Source organism: Leptodactylus fuscus, chromosome 11 (genome assembly GCF_031893055.1).
Source record: "Leptodactylus fuscus isolate aLepFus1 chromosome 11, aLepFus1.hap2, whole genome shotgun sequence".
In the NCBI taxonomy this organism is placed as follows: Eukaryota; Metazoa; Chordata; class Amphibia; order Anura; family Leptodactylidae; genus Leptodactylus; species Leptodactylus fuscus.
In genome coordinates, this window is record NC_134275.1 from 9,181,040 (window position 1) to 9,197,432 (window position 16,393).

Genomic DNA, 16,393 nt, shown 5'->3' on the forward strand with positions numbered 1-16,393 from the left:
GCTAACACAATTCGTCCATTTGCCACAACTAAATTGTTCAAACCTCACCATTACAAAATCTGGGTGGTATATGTCCCAATAGGATCAAGGTACTATACTCGGGGTTACACACAAGTGCAGGCTCAAGTTAGATAGAAATAGCTCTATAGTGTTGGCCAAAAGTATTGGCACCCCTGCAATTCTGTCAGATAATACTCAGTTTCTTCCAGAAAATGATTGAAAGCACAAAATCTTTGGTAATATCTTCATTTATTTTGCTTGCAATGAAAAAAAAAATCATTGAAAAAGTCAAATCATTGATCATTTTACACACAACTCCAAAAATGGGCCGGACAGAAGTATTGGCGCCCTCAGCCTAATACTTGGTAGCACAACCTTTAGACACAATAAGGGTGCATTCACACTACGGAACGCCAGCGTGTATCACAGCCGTACACGCCGGCGTTACAGCAGGGCTGCCGGACACTTCCCATTCATTTCTATGGGAGCCGGCATGCGAGCGCTCCCCATAGAAATGAATGGACTGCTTTTTTACATTCATTTCTATGGGGAGCGCTCGCATGCCGGCTCCCATAGAAATGAATGGGAAGTGTCCGGCAGCCCTGCTGTAACGCGGCGTGTACGGCTGTGATACACGCTGGCGTTCCGTAGTGTGAATGCACCCTAACTGCGCACAACCGCTTCCAGTAACCAGCAATGAGTTTTACAAGGCTCTGCTGGAATTTTAGACCATTCTTTTTTGGCAAACTGCTCCAGGTCCCCCCTGAGATGTGAAGGGGGCCTTCTCCAAACTGCTATCAAGAGATCTCTCCCCCACAGGTGTTCTATGGGATTCAGGGCTGGACTCATTGCTGCCACTTTACAAGTCTCCAGGGCTTTCTCTCACCACCATTTTCTAGTGCTGACCTGAAGTGTGTTTTGGGTCCTTGTCCTGCTGGAAGAGCCCTGACCTCTGAGGGAGACCCGGCTTTCTCACACTGGGCCCTACATGATGCTGCACAATGTGTTGGTCGTCTTCAGACTTCATAAAGCCATGCACACGGTCAAGCAGTCCAGTGCCAGAGGCAGCAAAGCAACCCCAAAACATCAGGGACCTCCGCCATGTCTGACTGTAGGGACCGTGTTCTTTTTTTTTTTTTTTGGAAGGCAGCTTGGACTTGTTTGGATGTTAGTCGAGGTTCTTTATCCGCCATCCGCACAATCTTGCGGTGAAATCTCTTGCCAATGTTTCTTTTGTGTCCACATCTCGGGAGGTTAGCCACAGCGCCATGGGCTTTACACTTCTTGATGACACTGCGCACGGTAGACACAGGAACATTCAGGGCTTTGGAGATGGACTTGTAGCCTTGAGATTGCTCAGGCTTCCTCACAATTTTGCTTCTCAAGTCCTCAGACAGTTCTTTGGTCTTCCTTCTTTTCTCCATGCTCAATGTGGTCACACAAGGACACAGGACAGAGGTGGAGTCAACTTTAATCCATTTCAACTGGCTGCAAGTGTTATTTAGTTATTGCCACCACCTGTTAGGTGGGTCATTCCACATCAAGTGGACCAGTTTTTTAAATCGTCCCCACTCGACCTTCTCCGATTTTGCTGAAAATTTATAAGGATGTACTTGTATGTTTGAAGCGAGGTTCTGTAAATTTTTAGGGCCAGATATCAAATACCTGGGGCACTGTTGACCTTTCACTGGAGGTTCCACCAAGACCGCGGCTTCAGCTAAGAGGATTTTGCAAACTTTGGCACATAGCCATTAGAGTTCTATACTGGCTATGATGCTGAAATCTGCCATACTAGCTCAACCTTTGCTGCTAAACACGATAAAATTATTACCGGCTATCACAAAACAATATATCAGCCGCAATTTTGTGTCAAAGTAGCTTGAAAATGACATTTATGCCAAACTTTGCCCAAATATAACTCAAGACCAAAAACCAATAGTAACTGGTGCTTTGCCCTGTACACCAAACATCTACATGACTTTGCATTGCTACAATATCATGGTCAAAGCAGATGTATTTGTGGAGATATTCACACCCACATATGATGAAAAACCTATAACTTTAAAATTTTACCTATTTTTAGGTCAAATTTCTCAAAAAGGGTACCCCTAAAATCTATTAATTCTGATATCATTGGAAAGAGCAAATTTTTTTTCTCTACAAGGATCATCAGGGTTTTTGGGGGGTTTTTGGAGTCTCTTAGTTTAAGAAAAGAAAAATGCCACTGAACATGTGTTTTGTTTTTTTTTTGTTTTTTTTTTTTTAATCATACGCAATGAATAGTAACTGCACTATTCAAACCCTTGCGTTGGTCCATGGTAGTTATACCACTACCAATTCCCTAAGAAATGGCATTATAATCCTATTAAGAATTGTAATAATGCTGTCTTTCGAGAATTGGCAACCCCATCGCCTAGGAGCCATGGCCGATAGCCGTGCAAGGCCAGCCACGGGCGGTCTCTTTATCGCAGGTTCCGAAGCCTGATGGTGGGTGTCTTTGCCTAGGATCCCAATCCTAATATTGGGTATCTTTTGTTGGTTCCCAAGCGATAGTGTTCAGTCTAAGTGGTCTGGAATTGTTGCTGAATTTGCAACATAATCGGTTCAGAGAAGCTGTATTGTCGTCCCATTGCTGTTTCAGCTGGTGCTGGAAGTATTGCAATGATTGACTGCTCGGGAATCCAGCAGGTATCATTTCTCACCGGCCAATGAAAGAAACTAGCTGGTCCATGAGGATGCATAAAATTTATTAATGCTGACTGAAATTTCAGAAAGATTTCCAATCCACCAGTTGCTATCGTAAATGCAGGCAATGTATTACCCTGGCTGGAGGTTTGCAATTGTCACAAAAGGCATTTCTGATCTGTACATAAATTTTCCGCAAAATCGGAGATGGTCGAGTGGGGAGCACTGGTCCACTTGACATGGAATGACCCAGGTGCCTCAGGTAAGTAACAGGTGCCGTTAATTACACAAATTAAAGAAGTATCACATGATTTTTCAAACAGTGCCAATACTTTTGTCCACCCCCTTTTTTATGTTTGCTGTGGAATTCTATTCAATTTGGCTTTTTGACAATTCTTTTTGTGGTTTTCCATTGAAGACAAATTAAATGAAGATAATAATACCAAAGAATTTTGTGATTGCAATTATTTTCTGGAAGAAACCAAGTATTATCTGACAGAATTGCAGGGGTGCCAATACTTTTGGCCAGCACTGTATGTGCCCCTATGTGTTACATATATGCTTGACTCACTCTCGCTCTGTCTTAAAATCACCCTCACCCATATAAGTCTGCCTAGTTACTGACGGGGTTAGGTCTAGGTCTCACTGACTTCTCTAGACTTCAATGCCATTACCAGCACTAGGTTAGTTGATATTCACTGTTATGTCTAGCAAGCCCTATGTTAACTATATGGTAATCTGTTTTCCAGGATGTAAATAGGGAAATGCTGCCTCTGGTCGCTGTCTAGAGGCTTCATCACTTTTTTCAATAAGCCTAATAAACATGATGCGGGGATTATTGTCAAACTAGTTTAGCTTAGACCCCCCCCCCCCAGCCCTGTGACGGCAGCCCTTCCTAGCTGGGTATAGGTATAATCTGCAGATAGATTGCTCTATATAATCACCCTCACCCATACAAGAAGTCTGCCTAGTTGCTGGCAGGGTTAATTCTAGTGTAGGTCTCACTTATCTAGACTTCAATGCCAATACCAGCACTGTTGTGTCTAGCAAGCCCCATTCAGCTTAGACCCCACACCCCTGTGCAGGCAGCCCTTCCTAGCTGGGTCTAGATATAATCTGCAGATTGCTACAGATAGGCTCACAAATCGTCGCTACGCATTTCTCCCTATGTGGGGGTCATCAGGAGCAATATAGAAAGATTCTAGGTTGCAGGTTGCAGTGAAAACCACATTTCCTGAGGTTCTGCTTGTGAACCTCAGTAAGGATAACAAAGCTGATCTAGAGAACGTACAAAATCCATTGCAAATGTTGTCCTTGGCAGGATTTGAACCCAAGACTCCAGCGCTGCAAGGCTGTAGTGCTAATCACTATGGACGCCAGACCCCAGAATATAATGATCGGAGACCCAGGGGAGGATAAAAGCATAAAAAATACTATTAGTTGCCTTTCCTGGCTCCGGCGCACTCCCTGCTGATGTCTGCCATCTTGAATGATGGGTCGAATGCCACATTAGGTGGGCCTGCATACTAACGTGTAAGGATGCAAGCCCGACCCACTGGACGTCTGGGACGTCACCAAATAGACCTGTATCCTTCCAGTGCATATGTTCCCTCACCTCTCCTACCCCTCAGATCATTATACTGATAGCGGTGTTTGTGGGGTTCGCGGACCGCGGCCTTACCAATCCCTTCTCCTGATCACAGCTGCATCCGCAGAAGGAAAGCGCAGGCGGCTGTGAGCAGGAGCGAGGATCAGTAAGTAAATGGGACTACTCCAGCAGGTAATAACATCTGACTTCATGTGCCCCCTACTTGATTTGGCCATTGGGTATACGCAGTGCCATCCCATTCATTCTCTATAGGGTGGTGCCCAGTTACCTTTATCAGTCCCATAAACTTTCACTGGCATGTGACCATTGCTCCATTCCCGAGACCCCCCCCCCCCCCTCCACTCCCGTGATCGATGGATTCCGAGCACGCAGACACTTATCAAAAGACTCGATCACCTGGTACCTCTAATAATAGGCTCTGGGGTGGGGTACAGATGGGGCAGGCCTTCATCCTTTCCCCACAGAACCTATGTTATCTCTATCAGTAATCCTGCCGAGCAGGTTGCACTTCTTTCAGGCTGCCAGAGCTTTTCATCAGTAATTACGGGTTTGTAGTGCTCTCTGTTGGGGGTGGTCTCTTCATTTACTGCTACAATGAGACCAGGGGCCTTTGACAGGGGCACTTGTGACTTTTAACCCCCTCACTGTAGTCCTTGTAGTGGCTCTTTAGCTGCCTGACACCTAATCCGTAATAATTGTCTAAGGGCTCAGGAGTGCAAGCAGTCGCGTGCGGGTCAAGTGTGCGCCTAATGATGCGTGACGGACATGTTGTTTGTATTCATGGTCTGTATTGTTCAGGATTCCGCGGCCTCACAAATCCAGCAAATTGATCAAAGCTACTAGCTGTCAGTCATTACTATTGATATCATGGAGGCACGCGACACCTCTTATGTACCTCATATACACTCACCGGCCACTTTATTAGGTACACCTGTCCAACTGCTCGTTAACACTTAATTTCTAATCAGCCAATCACATGGCGGCAACTCAGTGCATTTAGGTATGTAGACATGGTCAAGACAATCTCCTGCAGTTCAAACCGAGCATCAGTATGGGGAAGAAAGGTGATTTGAGTGCCTTTGAACGTGGCATGGTTGTTGGTGCCAGAAGGGCTGGTCTGAGTATTTCAGAAACTGATGATCTACTGGGATTTTCACGCACAACCATCTCTAGGGTTTACAGAGAATGGTCCGAAAAAGAAAAAACATCCAGTGAACGGCAGTTCTGTGGGGGGCGGAAATGCGTTGTTGATGCCAGAGGTCAGAGGAGAATGGCCAGACTGGTTCGAGCTGATAGAAAGGCAACAGTGACTCAAATAGCCACCCGTTACAACCAAGGTAGCCAGAAGAGCATCTCTGAACGCCGCACAGTACGTCGAACTTTGAGGCTACAGATGGGCTACAGCAGCAGAAGACCACACCGGGTGCCACTCCTTTCAGCTAAGAACAGGAAACTGAGGCTACAATTTGCACAAGCTCATCGAAATTGGACAATTGAAGATTGGAAAAACGTTGCCTGGTCTGATGAGTCTCGATTTCTGGTGCGACATTCGGATGGTAGGGTCAGAATTTGGCGTCAACAACATGAAAGCATGGATCCATCCTGCCTTGTATCAACGGTTCAGGCTGGTGGTGGTGGTGTCATGGTGTGGGGAATATTTTCTTGGCACTCTTTGGGCCCCTTGGTACCAATTGAGCATCGTTGCAACGCCAAAGCCTACCTGAGTATTGTTGCTGACCATGTCCATCCCTTTATGACCACAATGTACCCATCATCTGATGGCTACTTTCAGCAGGATAATGCAATGCCATGTCATAAAGCTGGAATCATCTCAGACTGGTTTCTTGAACATGACAATGAGTTCACTGTACTCCAATGGCCTCCACAGTCACCAGATCTCAATCCAATAGAGGAGCATCTTTGGGATGTGGTGGAACGGGAGATTCGCATCATGGATGTGCAGCCGACAAATCTGCGGCAACTGTGTGATGCCATCATGTCAATATGGACCAAAATCTCTGAGGAATGCTTCCAGCACCTTGTTGAATCTATGCCACGAAGAATTGAGGCAGTTCTGAAGGCAAAAGGGGGTCCAACCCGTTACTAGCATGGTGTACCTAATAAAGTGGCCGGTGAGTGTAGTGTCTCTATACTGATAGGTCATGCCAAAATGAATATATAGAGTCCTTATGGGTGGAAATAAAGAAAAGTAAAATACTTTAATAAGATGTTCAGTAGAGGGGTTCAAAAACACTAAACTTGAGGAAGGCCAATGGTCACCAGCTGAGAGAGGAGCTAGGCAGCATAACCTGGGGCAATGTCCTCAAAGTGGCGGCAGGACATCCTCAAAAACATCCTATATAAGGCGAGTGAAAAGCATATACTGTATGGGAATAAGTGGCCAAAAATCATAGAAAACCAATGTGGCTAACTAAAATGGTAAGGAGGGCAATGAGGGGTAAAAATGAAGCATATAAAGTATTAAAACAAGAAGGTTGTGATGGGGCATTAAAAAAAAAATGATAAAGAGAAAAATGCATTGTGTAAAAGACAATTAAAGGAGGTGAAGATTGAGGAAGCCATAATAAGAAAATGACAGTGTGGGCCCGCTCAAAAATGATCTGGGTGTAATGGTGGAGGAGGATGAGGAGTCGGCGGATCTATGAAATGCCTTCTCTGCTGTATTTACACAAGAAAATCCAATGGCCATGACGACATGATGAGGGGTAATATAAACTATTCATTAATACAGATGAGCGAGTACTGTTCCATATGGTAGTTTCGCAGTAGTCTCGCAGTAGTGACCTCCCACACGTGTATAGTAGTGACCTCCCACACGTGTATAGTAGTGACCTCCCACACGTGTATAGTAGTGACCTCCCACACGTGTATAGTAGTGACCTCCCACACGTGTATAGTAGTGACCTCCCACACGTGTATAGTAGTGACCTCCCACACGTGTATAGTAGTGACCTCCCACACGTGTATAGTAGTGACCTCCCACACGTGTATAGTCGTGACCTCCCACACGTGTATAGTCGTGACCTCACACACATATAATAGTGGTGTTACATACATATATAGTAGTGACCTACAGTAGCCTCACACACACATATCTCATACTGACCTATAGTGACCTCACACACATACACATATATCTCATACTGACCTACAGTGGTCTCACACATATATAGTAGTGACCTCACACACACATATAGTAGTGACCTCACAAACATGTATAGTAGTGAATGCAGTTGTGAAAAGTGGTCTTGTGAGGCCCCTCATGTCTCAGGGATGTCACGAGCCAGTAACTTACTGTAGACTTATAAAACACTTCTTACTCCAGCCTTCTAGTGTTTTTAAAAGTTTCAGAATAGAGATTTGCAACTTTTTGATTTCATTTATGCTAATAGTGGGTGAGTGGTATAAAATGCAACATTGTAACAGTGGGCATGGTTACAAAGTGCAAAATTGTTAAAATCTCACCCCAGCACAGGCGGAGGCATAGAAAGCCAAATTTATTGTGTGACAATCAAGAAACTACAACAAACTTCACCGCAATTTTCTTTTTATTTGTAGTTGTGATGTCTGTAGAGCCGAGTGACTGTCCTGTAATATCTCACTCACATTTACAGTTTAATTTAAGGATTCTTTGTTCCATCTTTGTCTTTCAGTGAGGGAAAGAGGCCCCGATGATGACATCGAATACTTGGTCTCCATACTGGCGAAGCAAAGCCCAAAACTTGCAGAATTTGCACAAGGTTAGTGGCTGCCCATTGTATCCACAATCCTGCCTCACACGATCATTACATCTATCCCCAGGGCTGAGCCCCATCCCCATATACTGATATACCCTCCAGACACCTTTATATTACATGTGAGAATGGATGTTGAGGACCAGGACCACAGATTTACCAAATCTGTATAGAAATGGTGTGTGGTGTGTCTTCTGTATTCGTGTTTTTGAGAGTATGAGCTCTGGTTGTTGGGTTTTTTGTGTTTGTTTTTTTGTTTGTTTTTAAACTCGTTTTATTGAAAGTGTACAACAGATTACACGACAGGAGGACTCAATGCAGAATAAATGACAAAAGGTACACAATCCTAGATAACCATAGGCAACAAAAACAATATCTTATCAAAATATAACAAGGAACCAAAAACATAGTACCAATGAATAATAAGCAGAGGTCGTCCAGTCAAAAGTCCAGGCTTGAGAAGCCGAGAGAAGTATCAACCGCAATTCAACCTGCAGAGAGCGAGCGTGTAAAAGAAACATGCGCATTGATGAATATACATTTTTGTTTGGTTTCCACTTTTAGCAACTAATATAAATTTATTTGCATTTTTTTTTAAATAAAACATTCACTTTAACTAAAACTTGCATGAAGGTGCCTGTTCGCATACGGTACCAAGTGGCATGCTGACAATGCTGCAGGTGTCTACTGTAAGAAATATGTAGATGATTATTTATGAATTTATTTATTTTTTAAAGTGAAAATTGAAAAGTGAAATTGCTCTGACTACCGGAAATGCAAAATTTGCAGAAACCCCCATGGCAATGGGGGTTAAAAGGGTTAATGTTTCACCCTGGTGACAAATTCCACTTAGTGGTGTGGCTCATAGTTAGACAGATTTAGGAGCCGCACACTTTAAGGATAGTTGCTGGGGGCTCTCAGCAGGGGGCGTGCTGTAAATCTAATGTACAGATCACTCCTCCTATTAATTAGTCACTAAGCCTGTAATTGTCGCGTGCAGCTGCCATGATGAATGGAGCGTGACAGCAGAAACACAACAGCGCCCCCACTGGCCACTAGCAGACTGGAGGATGGTGAAGTCTCAGCTGCTATATAACATCATAGAAAATCCATAAAACAAGTTTCGGAATCCAGCCAGAAAAAATTTGTAAAACTTAGCTTTTATTTAAATATTCCATAAAAATCCAGCATGTATACAGTCGAGCCACAGCCTGGCTGACGCGTTTCGGTTAAAAAACCTTAATCATAGCCTGACTATGTTTTGCTCGCTCTTCCCTCTTGTAGAGGCACCTGTAGCATCCTCTCCTACATCCGGCACTCCCACAAGAGAAAATATCAACAACGCAACCCATATAAACTCAAAAACACATTGATAAAATCCAACATATATATATAAACCCAACATAGAAACACTGGTTAAGCAAAAAAAAACATGTACTCGACTTTAACATATTAAACTGCGTTTCATAATTCACTATCAATGTGAAATATCCTGTTGTGATTAAAAATGTGAATTTAAACTACAGAAAAATACATAACCACTGCATGACTTCTAATGTGTGCTGCGGTTATATCACATTGTATTAAGTAAATATACAAAAGTAAACAAAAAACATCTGCCTATTTGTAACTATTCACACCCACCTATTTCGGGATGAAAAAACGGAACAACATTCTCTGAGGATAACTGGGGTCTACTTAATCCACATTTATACACATGCGTATCCCTATGGATATATCAAATCTAGTTATGTTCCATCTCCTACACATGCGTTACTCTTAACCGGGATATCAATGAAAAATCTCTATGTAGCATTAAAGATAGCCACAGTATGTCTAATCCACATCTATATACATGTGTGTTCCCAAACATACGACCGCACATATGTTAACCGGAATATCAAAGAAATTCCTTTGTAAAAACATTTTTAAATGGCTACGATATATTCAAACCACATTTATGCGCAAGCATGTTCTCATAAAAGTACCAAACCACACACACCTTTATACCTCTTTAAACATGCATTACCCTTACTAGGCTATCAGTAAGGTCCCTTGCTGGAAACATTAATTTCAATTCCCCAAACTTTTCCTACCCTCTATATTACCCTCACCAAAAATGTCAGTCATTCTCCGGACTGTCTATACAGCATACCGTATACATATTCACTCCATTGATGATAAATCACATCGTTCTTTGTGAGTAAAACAAGAGTGTCAGTTGCAATAACATGTATATCAATATAACCACTGTCTGCTCACTGTATATAATCTGATCCTACTCCCTTCTCTGGGGGGGAAAGGACCAAAATTATTAGACCCACATCACTAATTGTACATAACCTGTTTTTTCAGTGCACAATGCATACCCATACATTTAACAACTGCAACTACACTTTTTACTAATGAATAGAGATGAGCGAGTACTGTTCGGATCAGCCGATCCGAACAGCACGCTCCATAGAAATGAATGGATGCACCTGCTGCTTCCGCTTTGACGGCGGCCGGCCGCTTAACCCCCCGCGTGCCGGCTACGTCCATTCATTTCTATGCGAGCGTGCTGTTCGGATCGGCTGATCCGAACAGTACTCGCTCATCTCTACTAATGAATATAAGATAATATAAGAATATAAGTCTTCTTTCATATTTTGTAAATATAAGACAAGTCCTGCCTGAAGTTCATGCCTGACGGAAAACGCGTCTCCAGTTTCAGTATCCAAAAAGCTTCTCTTACTCGTAACAAATGCGCCCAATTACCTCCTCTCTTGGGACGGTTCACACGTTCTATACCTTTAAATTTAAAGCCCAACAAGTCACCTGAATGTCTCGAAATGAAATACTTTGACACCCCTGTGACTTTCGTATTAGCTGTATTGCTTATACCCTGTACATGTTCAGCTATGCGTGTCCTCAAGTTTCTAATTGTACAACCAACATAGTGAACATCACACAAGGTACACGTAATGAGGTATATGACGTGATCTGTGCAACAACTCAAAAAACCATTAATTTTGAACTTATTGTTCCCATTGCTATTACAGAAGTCCTCACTTCTGTCCACAAACTTACACGCCCCACATCTGTTCAGGCCACATCTAAAAAAAAACTGACATATTTAGCCAGTTGGCATTATTCTCATTGGAGCTGTGTGTTAGAAAACTCGGGGATATATAATTTCCGAGTGTTTTCCCCTTTTTTGCTGTAAAATTGCAACCTTCCTGTAATAAATTACTTAGAACCGGATCTTGATTAAGAATACCTAAGTTTTTTTTTTTTAACCAACTTTACAATTTCATTGTATTCTACACTATATCGGGTTGCAAAATGAATTTTTGACCCACCATCTTTTCTCTCCAAATATGCTTTTTTGGAATGTAACAGAGATTGCCTTTCCGTATTTTCCGCAATGGTCAAAGCTCTATTTATAGACCACCATGGGTATCCTCTCTGCCTTAACCTTTTCCAAATAACATTAGATTCCACCCTAAAATCATTTTTGTCAGTGCATATCCTCCTTGCTCTTTTGAACTCCCCCAAGGGTAATGCCTTAGGCCATTTTTATGGATTATGGATTTTTATGGATTTTCTGATTTTGGGCCGTGGAAATGGAGCTAAGGAATGAATAATAAGAGTGGAGTGGAGGATACGATACGGGTTCCCATGGAAGGCTGAGTATTTTTATACTTTTTAAGACGCTATATAACATCAGCCCGGTCACATATTTAGGGTACTTATGGATCCGTGTATGGGGAGCAGAACAAGACTAATAAGAATAACGTCTACAGCATTTGTCTGATCAATATATTTTTCTTTTTTCTCTCAGTAAATAACACGCCGTCCCAGGCTCCGCCTCCTCCAGCCCCTAATCCACCTGCAGAAGAGGGACCATCAGGTCGAGGTGACGGATCAGGGGCTCCTAGATCAACAATACGACCTCCCAATGATGCCGTGCTGCTAGGTATAAGATAGGACTTTGGCTTTGAGTGAATTTCCCATCAATATGGCCGATTATTCCTGCTCCTGCAGGGCTTGTCACCCAGCTTTGCCAAATTTCTGAGTGGCTGATCTGTGTCCTCTATGTCTTCAAAAAAACATAGAGTTCTGGCCGAGTTGCCTATCAGGACTATAGAAAAGCTGAGTGGTCACCTAGGAGTAACTAGTTTTCTGGTGGCGTACTCCACTTTCCAAGACTCCCGAATGGTAAAGCAATCTCATTATGCAGTGATACATTTACTGATTTGACTATGGGAACACTGGGTAGCAGTCCTTGTGGGAGCTCTGATTGCTGCCATATGAAGTTCCACCCAGCTTTCCAAGATGCTGATAGAAATAAAACACTGGACTATTTCGTATTGATTTGTCTCCCACCCTTTGTGGTTTTAGTTTGTGTGCTACCCCCCACCCCTGATCCCCCCTCCCCACCCCTGATCCCCCCCTCCCCACCCCTCCTCCTCACATGTGTTGAACTTGCAGGATAAAGAGTTTGGGAAGTGTTTGGTGAGAGCTTCCTCTTGTCAGCACTCATTATTAAAGGCCTGCTAATCCATCTTCAAACAGTCATTGTGGCTCCTTGGCTGTGCTCATTTTGTGCCCTTTTATTCAAGAGAGTCAGAAGGGTGCTGAGCGAGACAATAGAGCAATTAAAAGTCAGGATGAGAGCCAGAGCAGGACGCAATGACCCCAGCAGCAGAAGCCGTTGGTCAGTCAGTGTGGCCTTCGAACCTCACCTGCGTCTTCTTTAGGCAGATAATAATTCTGAGTCCTTTATTGTAAAGGTGAAGACCATGCCGGGCCTTAGAACTTTGCCCCTTGTCTTTACCTTTACAATAAAGGACTCAGAGAATCATTATCTAGCAAGAAATAAATTGACACGAAACCTAATGTACTACCCAACATGGCTGACACTATGACTGAAATCAAAATCTCCAATAATTGGGTATTTTACCTCTATTTAGATTAATGGCCATTATTCAGACCCCACCCCCCTTTTAAAGTATGAGTTTGTGTTGGGCAATTTCGTTAGGACTGATCAAGTCCAAACCAGAACTGCTATTATATTTTAGGGACTCTTCAGATCTCCTGAATGATACCAGGGACCACTGAGGCTTGAGATTGGGCGGTCATGTGGGATCCCACAACATTGTCATGCTTGTGTCTTTTATATTACAACACCAAGTGACTATTAAAGGATTTCTACCATTAAAATCAAAATTTTTTTTGATCCTAACACATCAGAATAGCCTTAAGAAAGGCTATTAGTTTCCTAGCTTTAGATGTCTTCTTCGCGCCGTCGTTCCGTAGAAGTCCCATTTTTTTGGACAGTATGCAAATGAGTTCTCTCTCTCGAGAAAACTCTCCAGCGCCGCCTCCGTCTTCTTCAGGAACACCTTCTCTATGCCTCTTCTTCCGGCGGTGGCTTCAAACTTCTAGGCCTTGGGCAGCTGACTGCGCATGTCCCCGGCCACAAGAAAATGGCCGCTTACAATACTGTGTAAGCAGCCATTTTCTTGTGGCTGGCGGGCATGCGCAGTTGGCTTTGGCCGAGGCCTAGAAGTTTGAAACCAACCTCCAGAAGAAGATGCGAAGAAGACCCGTTCCTGAAGAAGATGGAGGCAGCGCTGGAGAGTTCTCTTGCAGCATTGGGGATGCCCCCGTTGCTGTTTGAGCGCTGGAACCACCCCCAATGCTGCGAGAGAACTCATTTGCATACTGGCGAAAAACGGGATTTCTATGGAACAGCGGTGCGGAGAAGACTTCTAAAGCTAGGAGACGAATAGCCTTTCTTAAAGAGGACCTTTCATCAGATCGGGCACAGGCAGTTTCATATACTGCTGGAAAGCTGACAGTGTGCTGAATTCAGAGCACTGTCGGCTTTCCCAATCTGTGCCCGGTGTAAAGCGCTATCGGTCCTGGGACCGTAGCGCTTTAGTGTCAGAAGGGCGTTTCTGACAGTTAGCCAGGAACATCCTTCTGCCTCGCGGCGCCTATCGCGCTGTAGAGTGTGAGCAGGGAGGAACGCCCCCTCCCTCTGCTCACACAGCTTGTCCATAGACTAGTATTATCAGGAGCGGGAGGGGGCGTTCCTCCCCGCTCCACCGGGACCGATAGCGCTTTACACCGGGCACAGATCGGGAAAGCCGACAGTGCGCTGAGTTCAGCGCACTGTCAACTTTCCAGCAGTATATGAAACTGCATGTGCCCGATCTGATGAAAGGTCCTCTTTAAGGCTATTCCGACGTGTTAGGGATAAAAAAAATTTGGTGGTATATCCCTTTAAGGCCCATTTACAGGCCTCTGTGGTCCTGATGTCATTCAGGAGACTGGAAGACAACTAAGACCAGCGCCGAGCCTGGGCCTCACTTCGTGATGGGTGGGGGGTCCTTGCTCTGAGATCCCTATCAATACGGAGAATGAAGGGGCTGTTTACTCCTGTTTCTTCCTGAACAACGGGGAAATGCCAAACCAGGGCTGGAGCCCCTTCGATCTCAGGATCAGCAGGTTTCTCAGAGGTCTGACACCTTTAACTATGCACGCCTTCCACTCTGGGGGCTGGAAAAGCTGAGTGTCTTCACTTTCTACCCTTCAAGAACCAAGTTGGATGTGTTGTCCCAATATAATAAGTGATGGTGCCAGACAGCCTAGTAATTTGGGGGCTACCATCCCACCCATTGGGTGTCCCCCTTGGTCATGTTGGGTGTTGCTGGCTGTTTGCTCCACTGTGTCGCACTTACAGGACTATTCCCTTGTGTCCCTGCAGGTGTGGTGGTGGCTTGTGCAGTCGCCGGACTCATGGCTTTGATTGTCGCTGGCGTGTGCTGGTGCAGGTAATATATACTTTGCCAATGGGGTGACAGCAGATTTTACATCTTTAGGGTAGCAAATAATTTTTCTCCAAGATGACTAGAGTCTTCCTTATTAGGGAATTGTAAGGCATGCATTTCTTTAAGGTATTCCTCTAAGTATATTCAGGAATGTCTATACATGCAATTCTCCAATAAATGTCTCCATCTGTCCGAGGAACCCTTTGGAAGTTTTACACTGTCATATTAAAGTTACCCCAAACTGGTATCTGTGGCTTTAAGAATCTATTTATTTTTTATTCTGTGTTTATATTTTATTCCTTTTGTAGGATGCGAAAGGAGATGAAGCGAGCGGAACGGACAGATTACCCCGCATACAAGCAGTCTCCTCCTCCGCCGTATGAGAAGACATCGGTACGTTACAGAACATGTATATAACTCCCCAAGTCGTCCTCTTCTGCCAAGTTATTCCTTATTTCTTAGTCACATCTGTTTCTGGAAGAGCTGGGTGACAGTAAAGGCCACTCATACACCTTCAAGACAGGTTGTCATTTTAAAGGGATCCTATCTTTCAAACCCTTTCTTTTCTAACGAACATGTTGGAATAGCCTTAAGAAAGGTTATTCTTCTACCTTTCGTTGTCTTCTCTGTGCCGCCGTTCGCCTAAAATCCCGTTTTTTGTTGGTATGTAAATTCTGCGTAAGCGGCCATTTTTCTTGTGGCCGCGAGCATGCGCAGTCGGCTTTGCCCGAGGCCTAGAAGTTAGAAGAGACCGCTAGAAGAAGACGCGGTGAAGACCTCGTTTCAGATGAAGATGGAGGCGGCGCTGGAGAGTACTCTCACAGCATTGGGGATGCCGCCAGTGCTGCGAAAGAACTAATTTACATACCGACAAAAAAACGGGATTTTAGGCGAACGGCGATACAGAGAAGACAAGGAAAGGTAGGAGAAGAATAACCTTTCTTAAGACTATTCCAACGTGTTAGTTAGAAAAAAAAAAAAAAAAAAAGGGTATGAAAGATAGGATCCCTTTAAGTGAGACTCCTGAAGGGCCAAGCTGTCTCACTAAGCTTTGATGCCTCTTTTATGGGTGCATCACCATTCAAGTAGACAGACCAGGTATGGGGCTGGTATTGACAGATGAGGACAACTTGTGGCCGCGTCTTTAGATTTTTCTAATTCCTTTGCTTTTATGTTTTTTTTTGTTTTTTTGTTTTTTTGCTTTACAGCCTGGTGATAAGAAACTGGCCCAAAATGCCCAAATGTATCACTACCAGCACCAGAAGCAGCAGATGATCTCAATGGAGAAGTGAGTGCTGGTGTCATAGTGGGGGCGCGTTGGCTTCTGCTCAGGACACCTAGAGATTAATATTCTATTTATGTTTGTTTTTCTTTAAGAAATAAAGACGAGCTGAAACACCCGGATTCTGCCGTCACATCAGATGAGGAGAACGAGGACGGAGACTTCACAGTATACGAGTGTCCAGGATTAGCCCCAGTAAATATGATCACTTCTTGTTAAAGGGATAGAAACTGCAAAGTAG

At 43.8% G+C, this 16,393-nt stretch overlaps 1 protein-coding gene across 1 annotated transcript in view; it reads left to right on the plus strand.

Moving 5' to 3' along the window:
- The window catches only part of NPDC1 (neural proliferation, differentiation and control 1), a 54,586-nt gene that overhangs the window by 33,242 nt on the left and 4,951 nt on the right, over positions 1-16,393 (plus strand). Inside the window, exons 3-8 of the mRNA XM_075260439.1 lie at positions 7,969-8,055; positions 11,873-12,007; positions 14,807-14,873; positions 15,179-15,263; positions 16,079-16,158; positions 16,248-16,347. Coding sequence (XP_075116540.1) covers positions 7,969-8,055; positions 11,873-12,007; positions 14,807-14,873; positions 15,179-15,263; positions 16,079-16,158; positions 16,248-16,347 — 554 coding nt within the window. The remainder of the gene's footprint in view (positions 1-7,968; positions 8,056-11,872; positions 12,008-14,806; positions 14,874-15,178; positions 15,264-16,078; positions 16,159-16,247; positions 16,348-16,393) is intronic.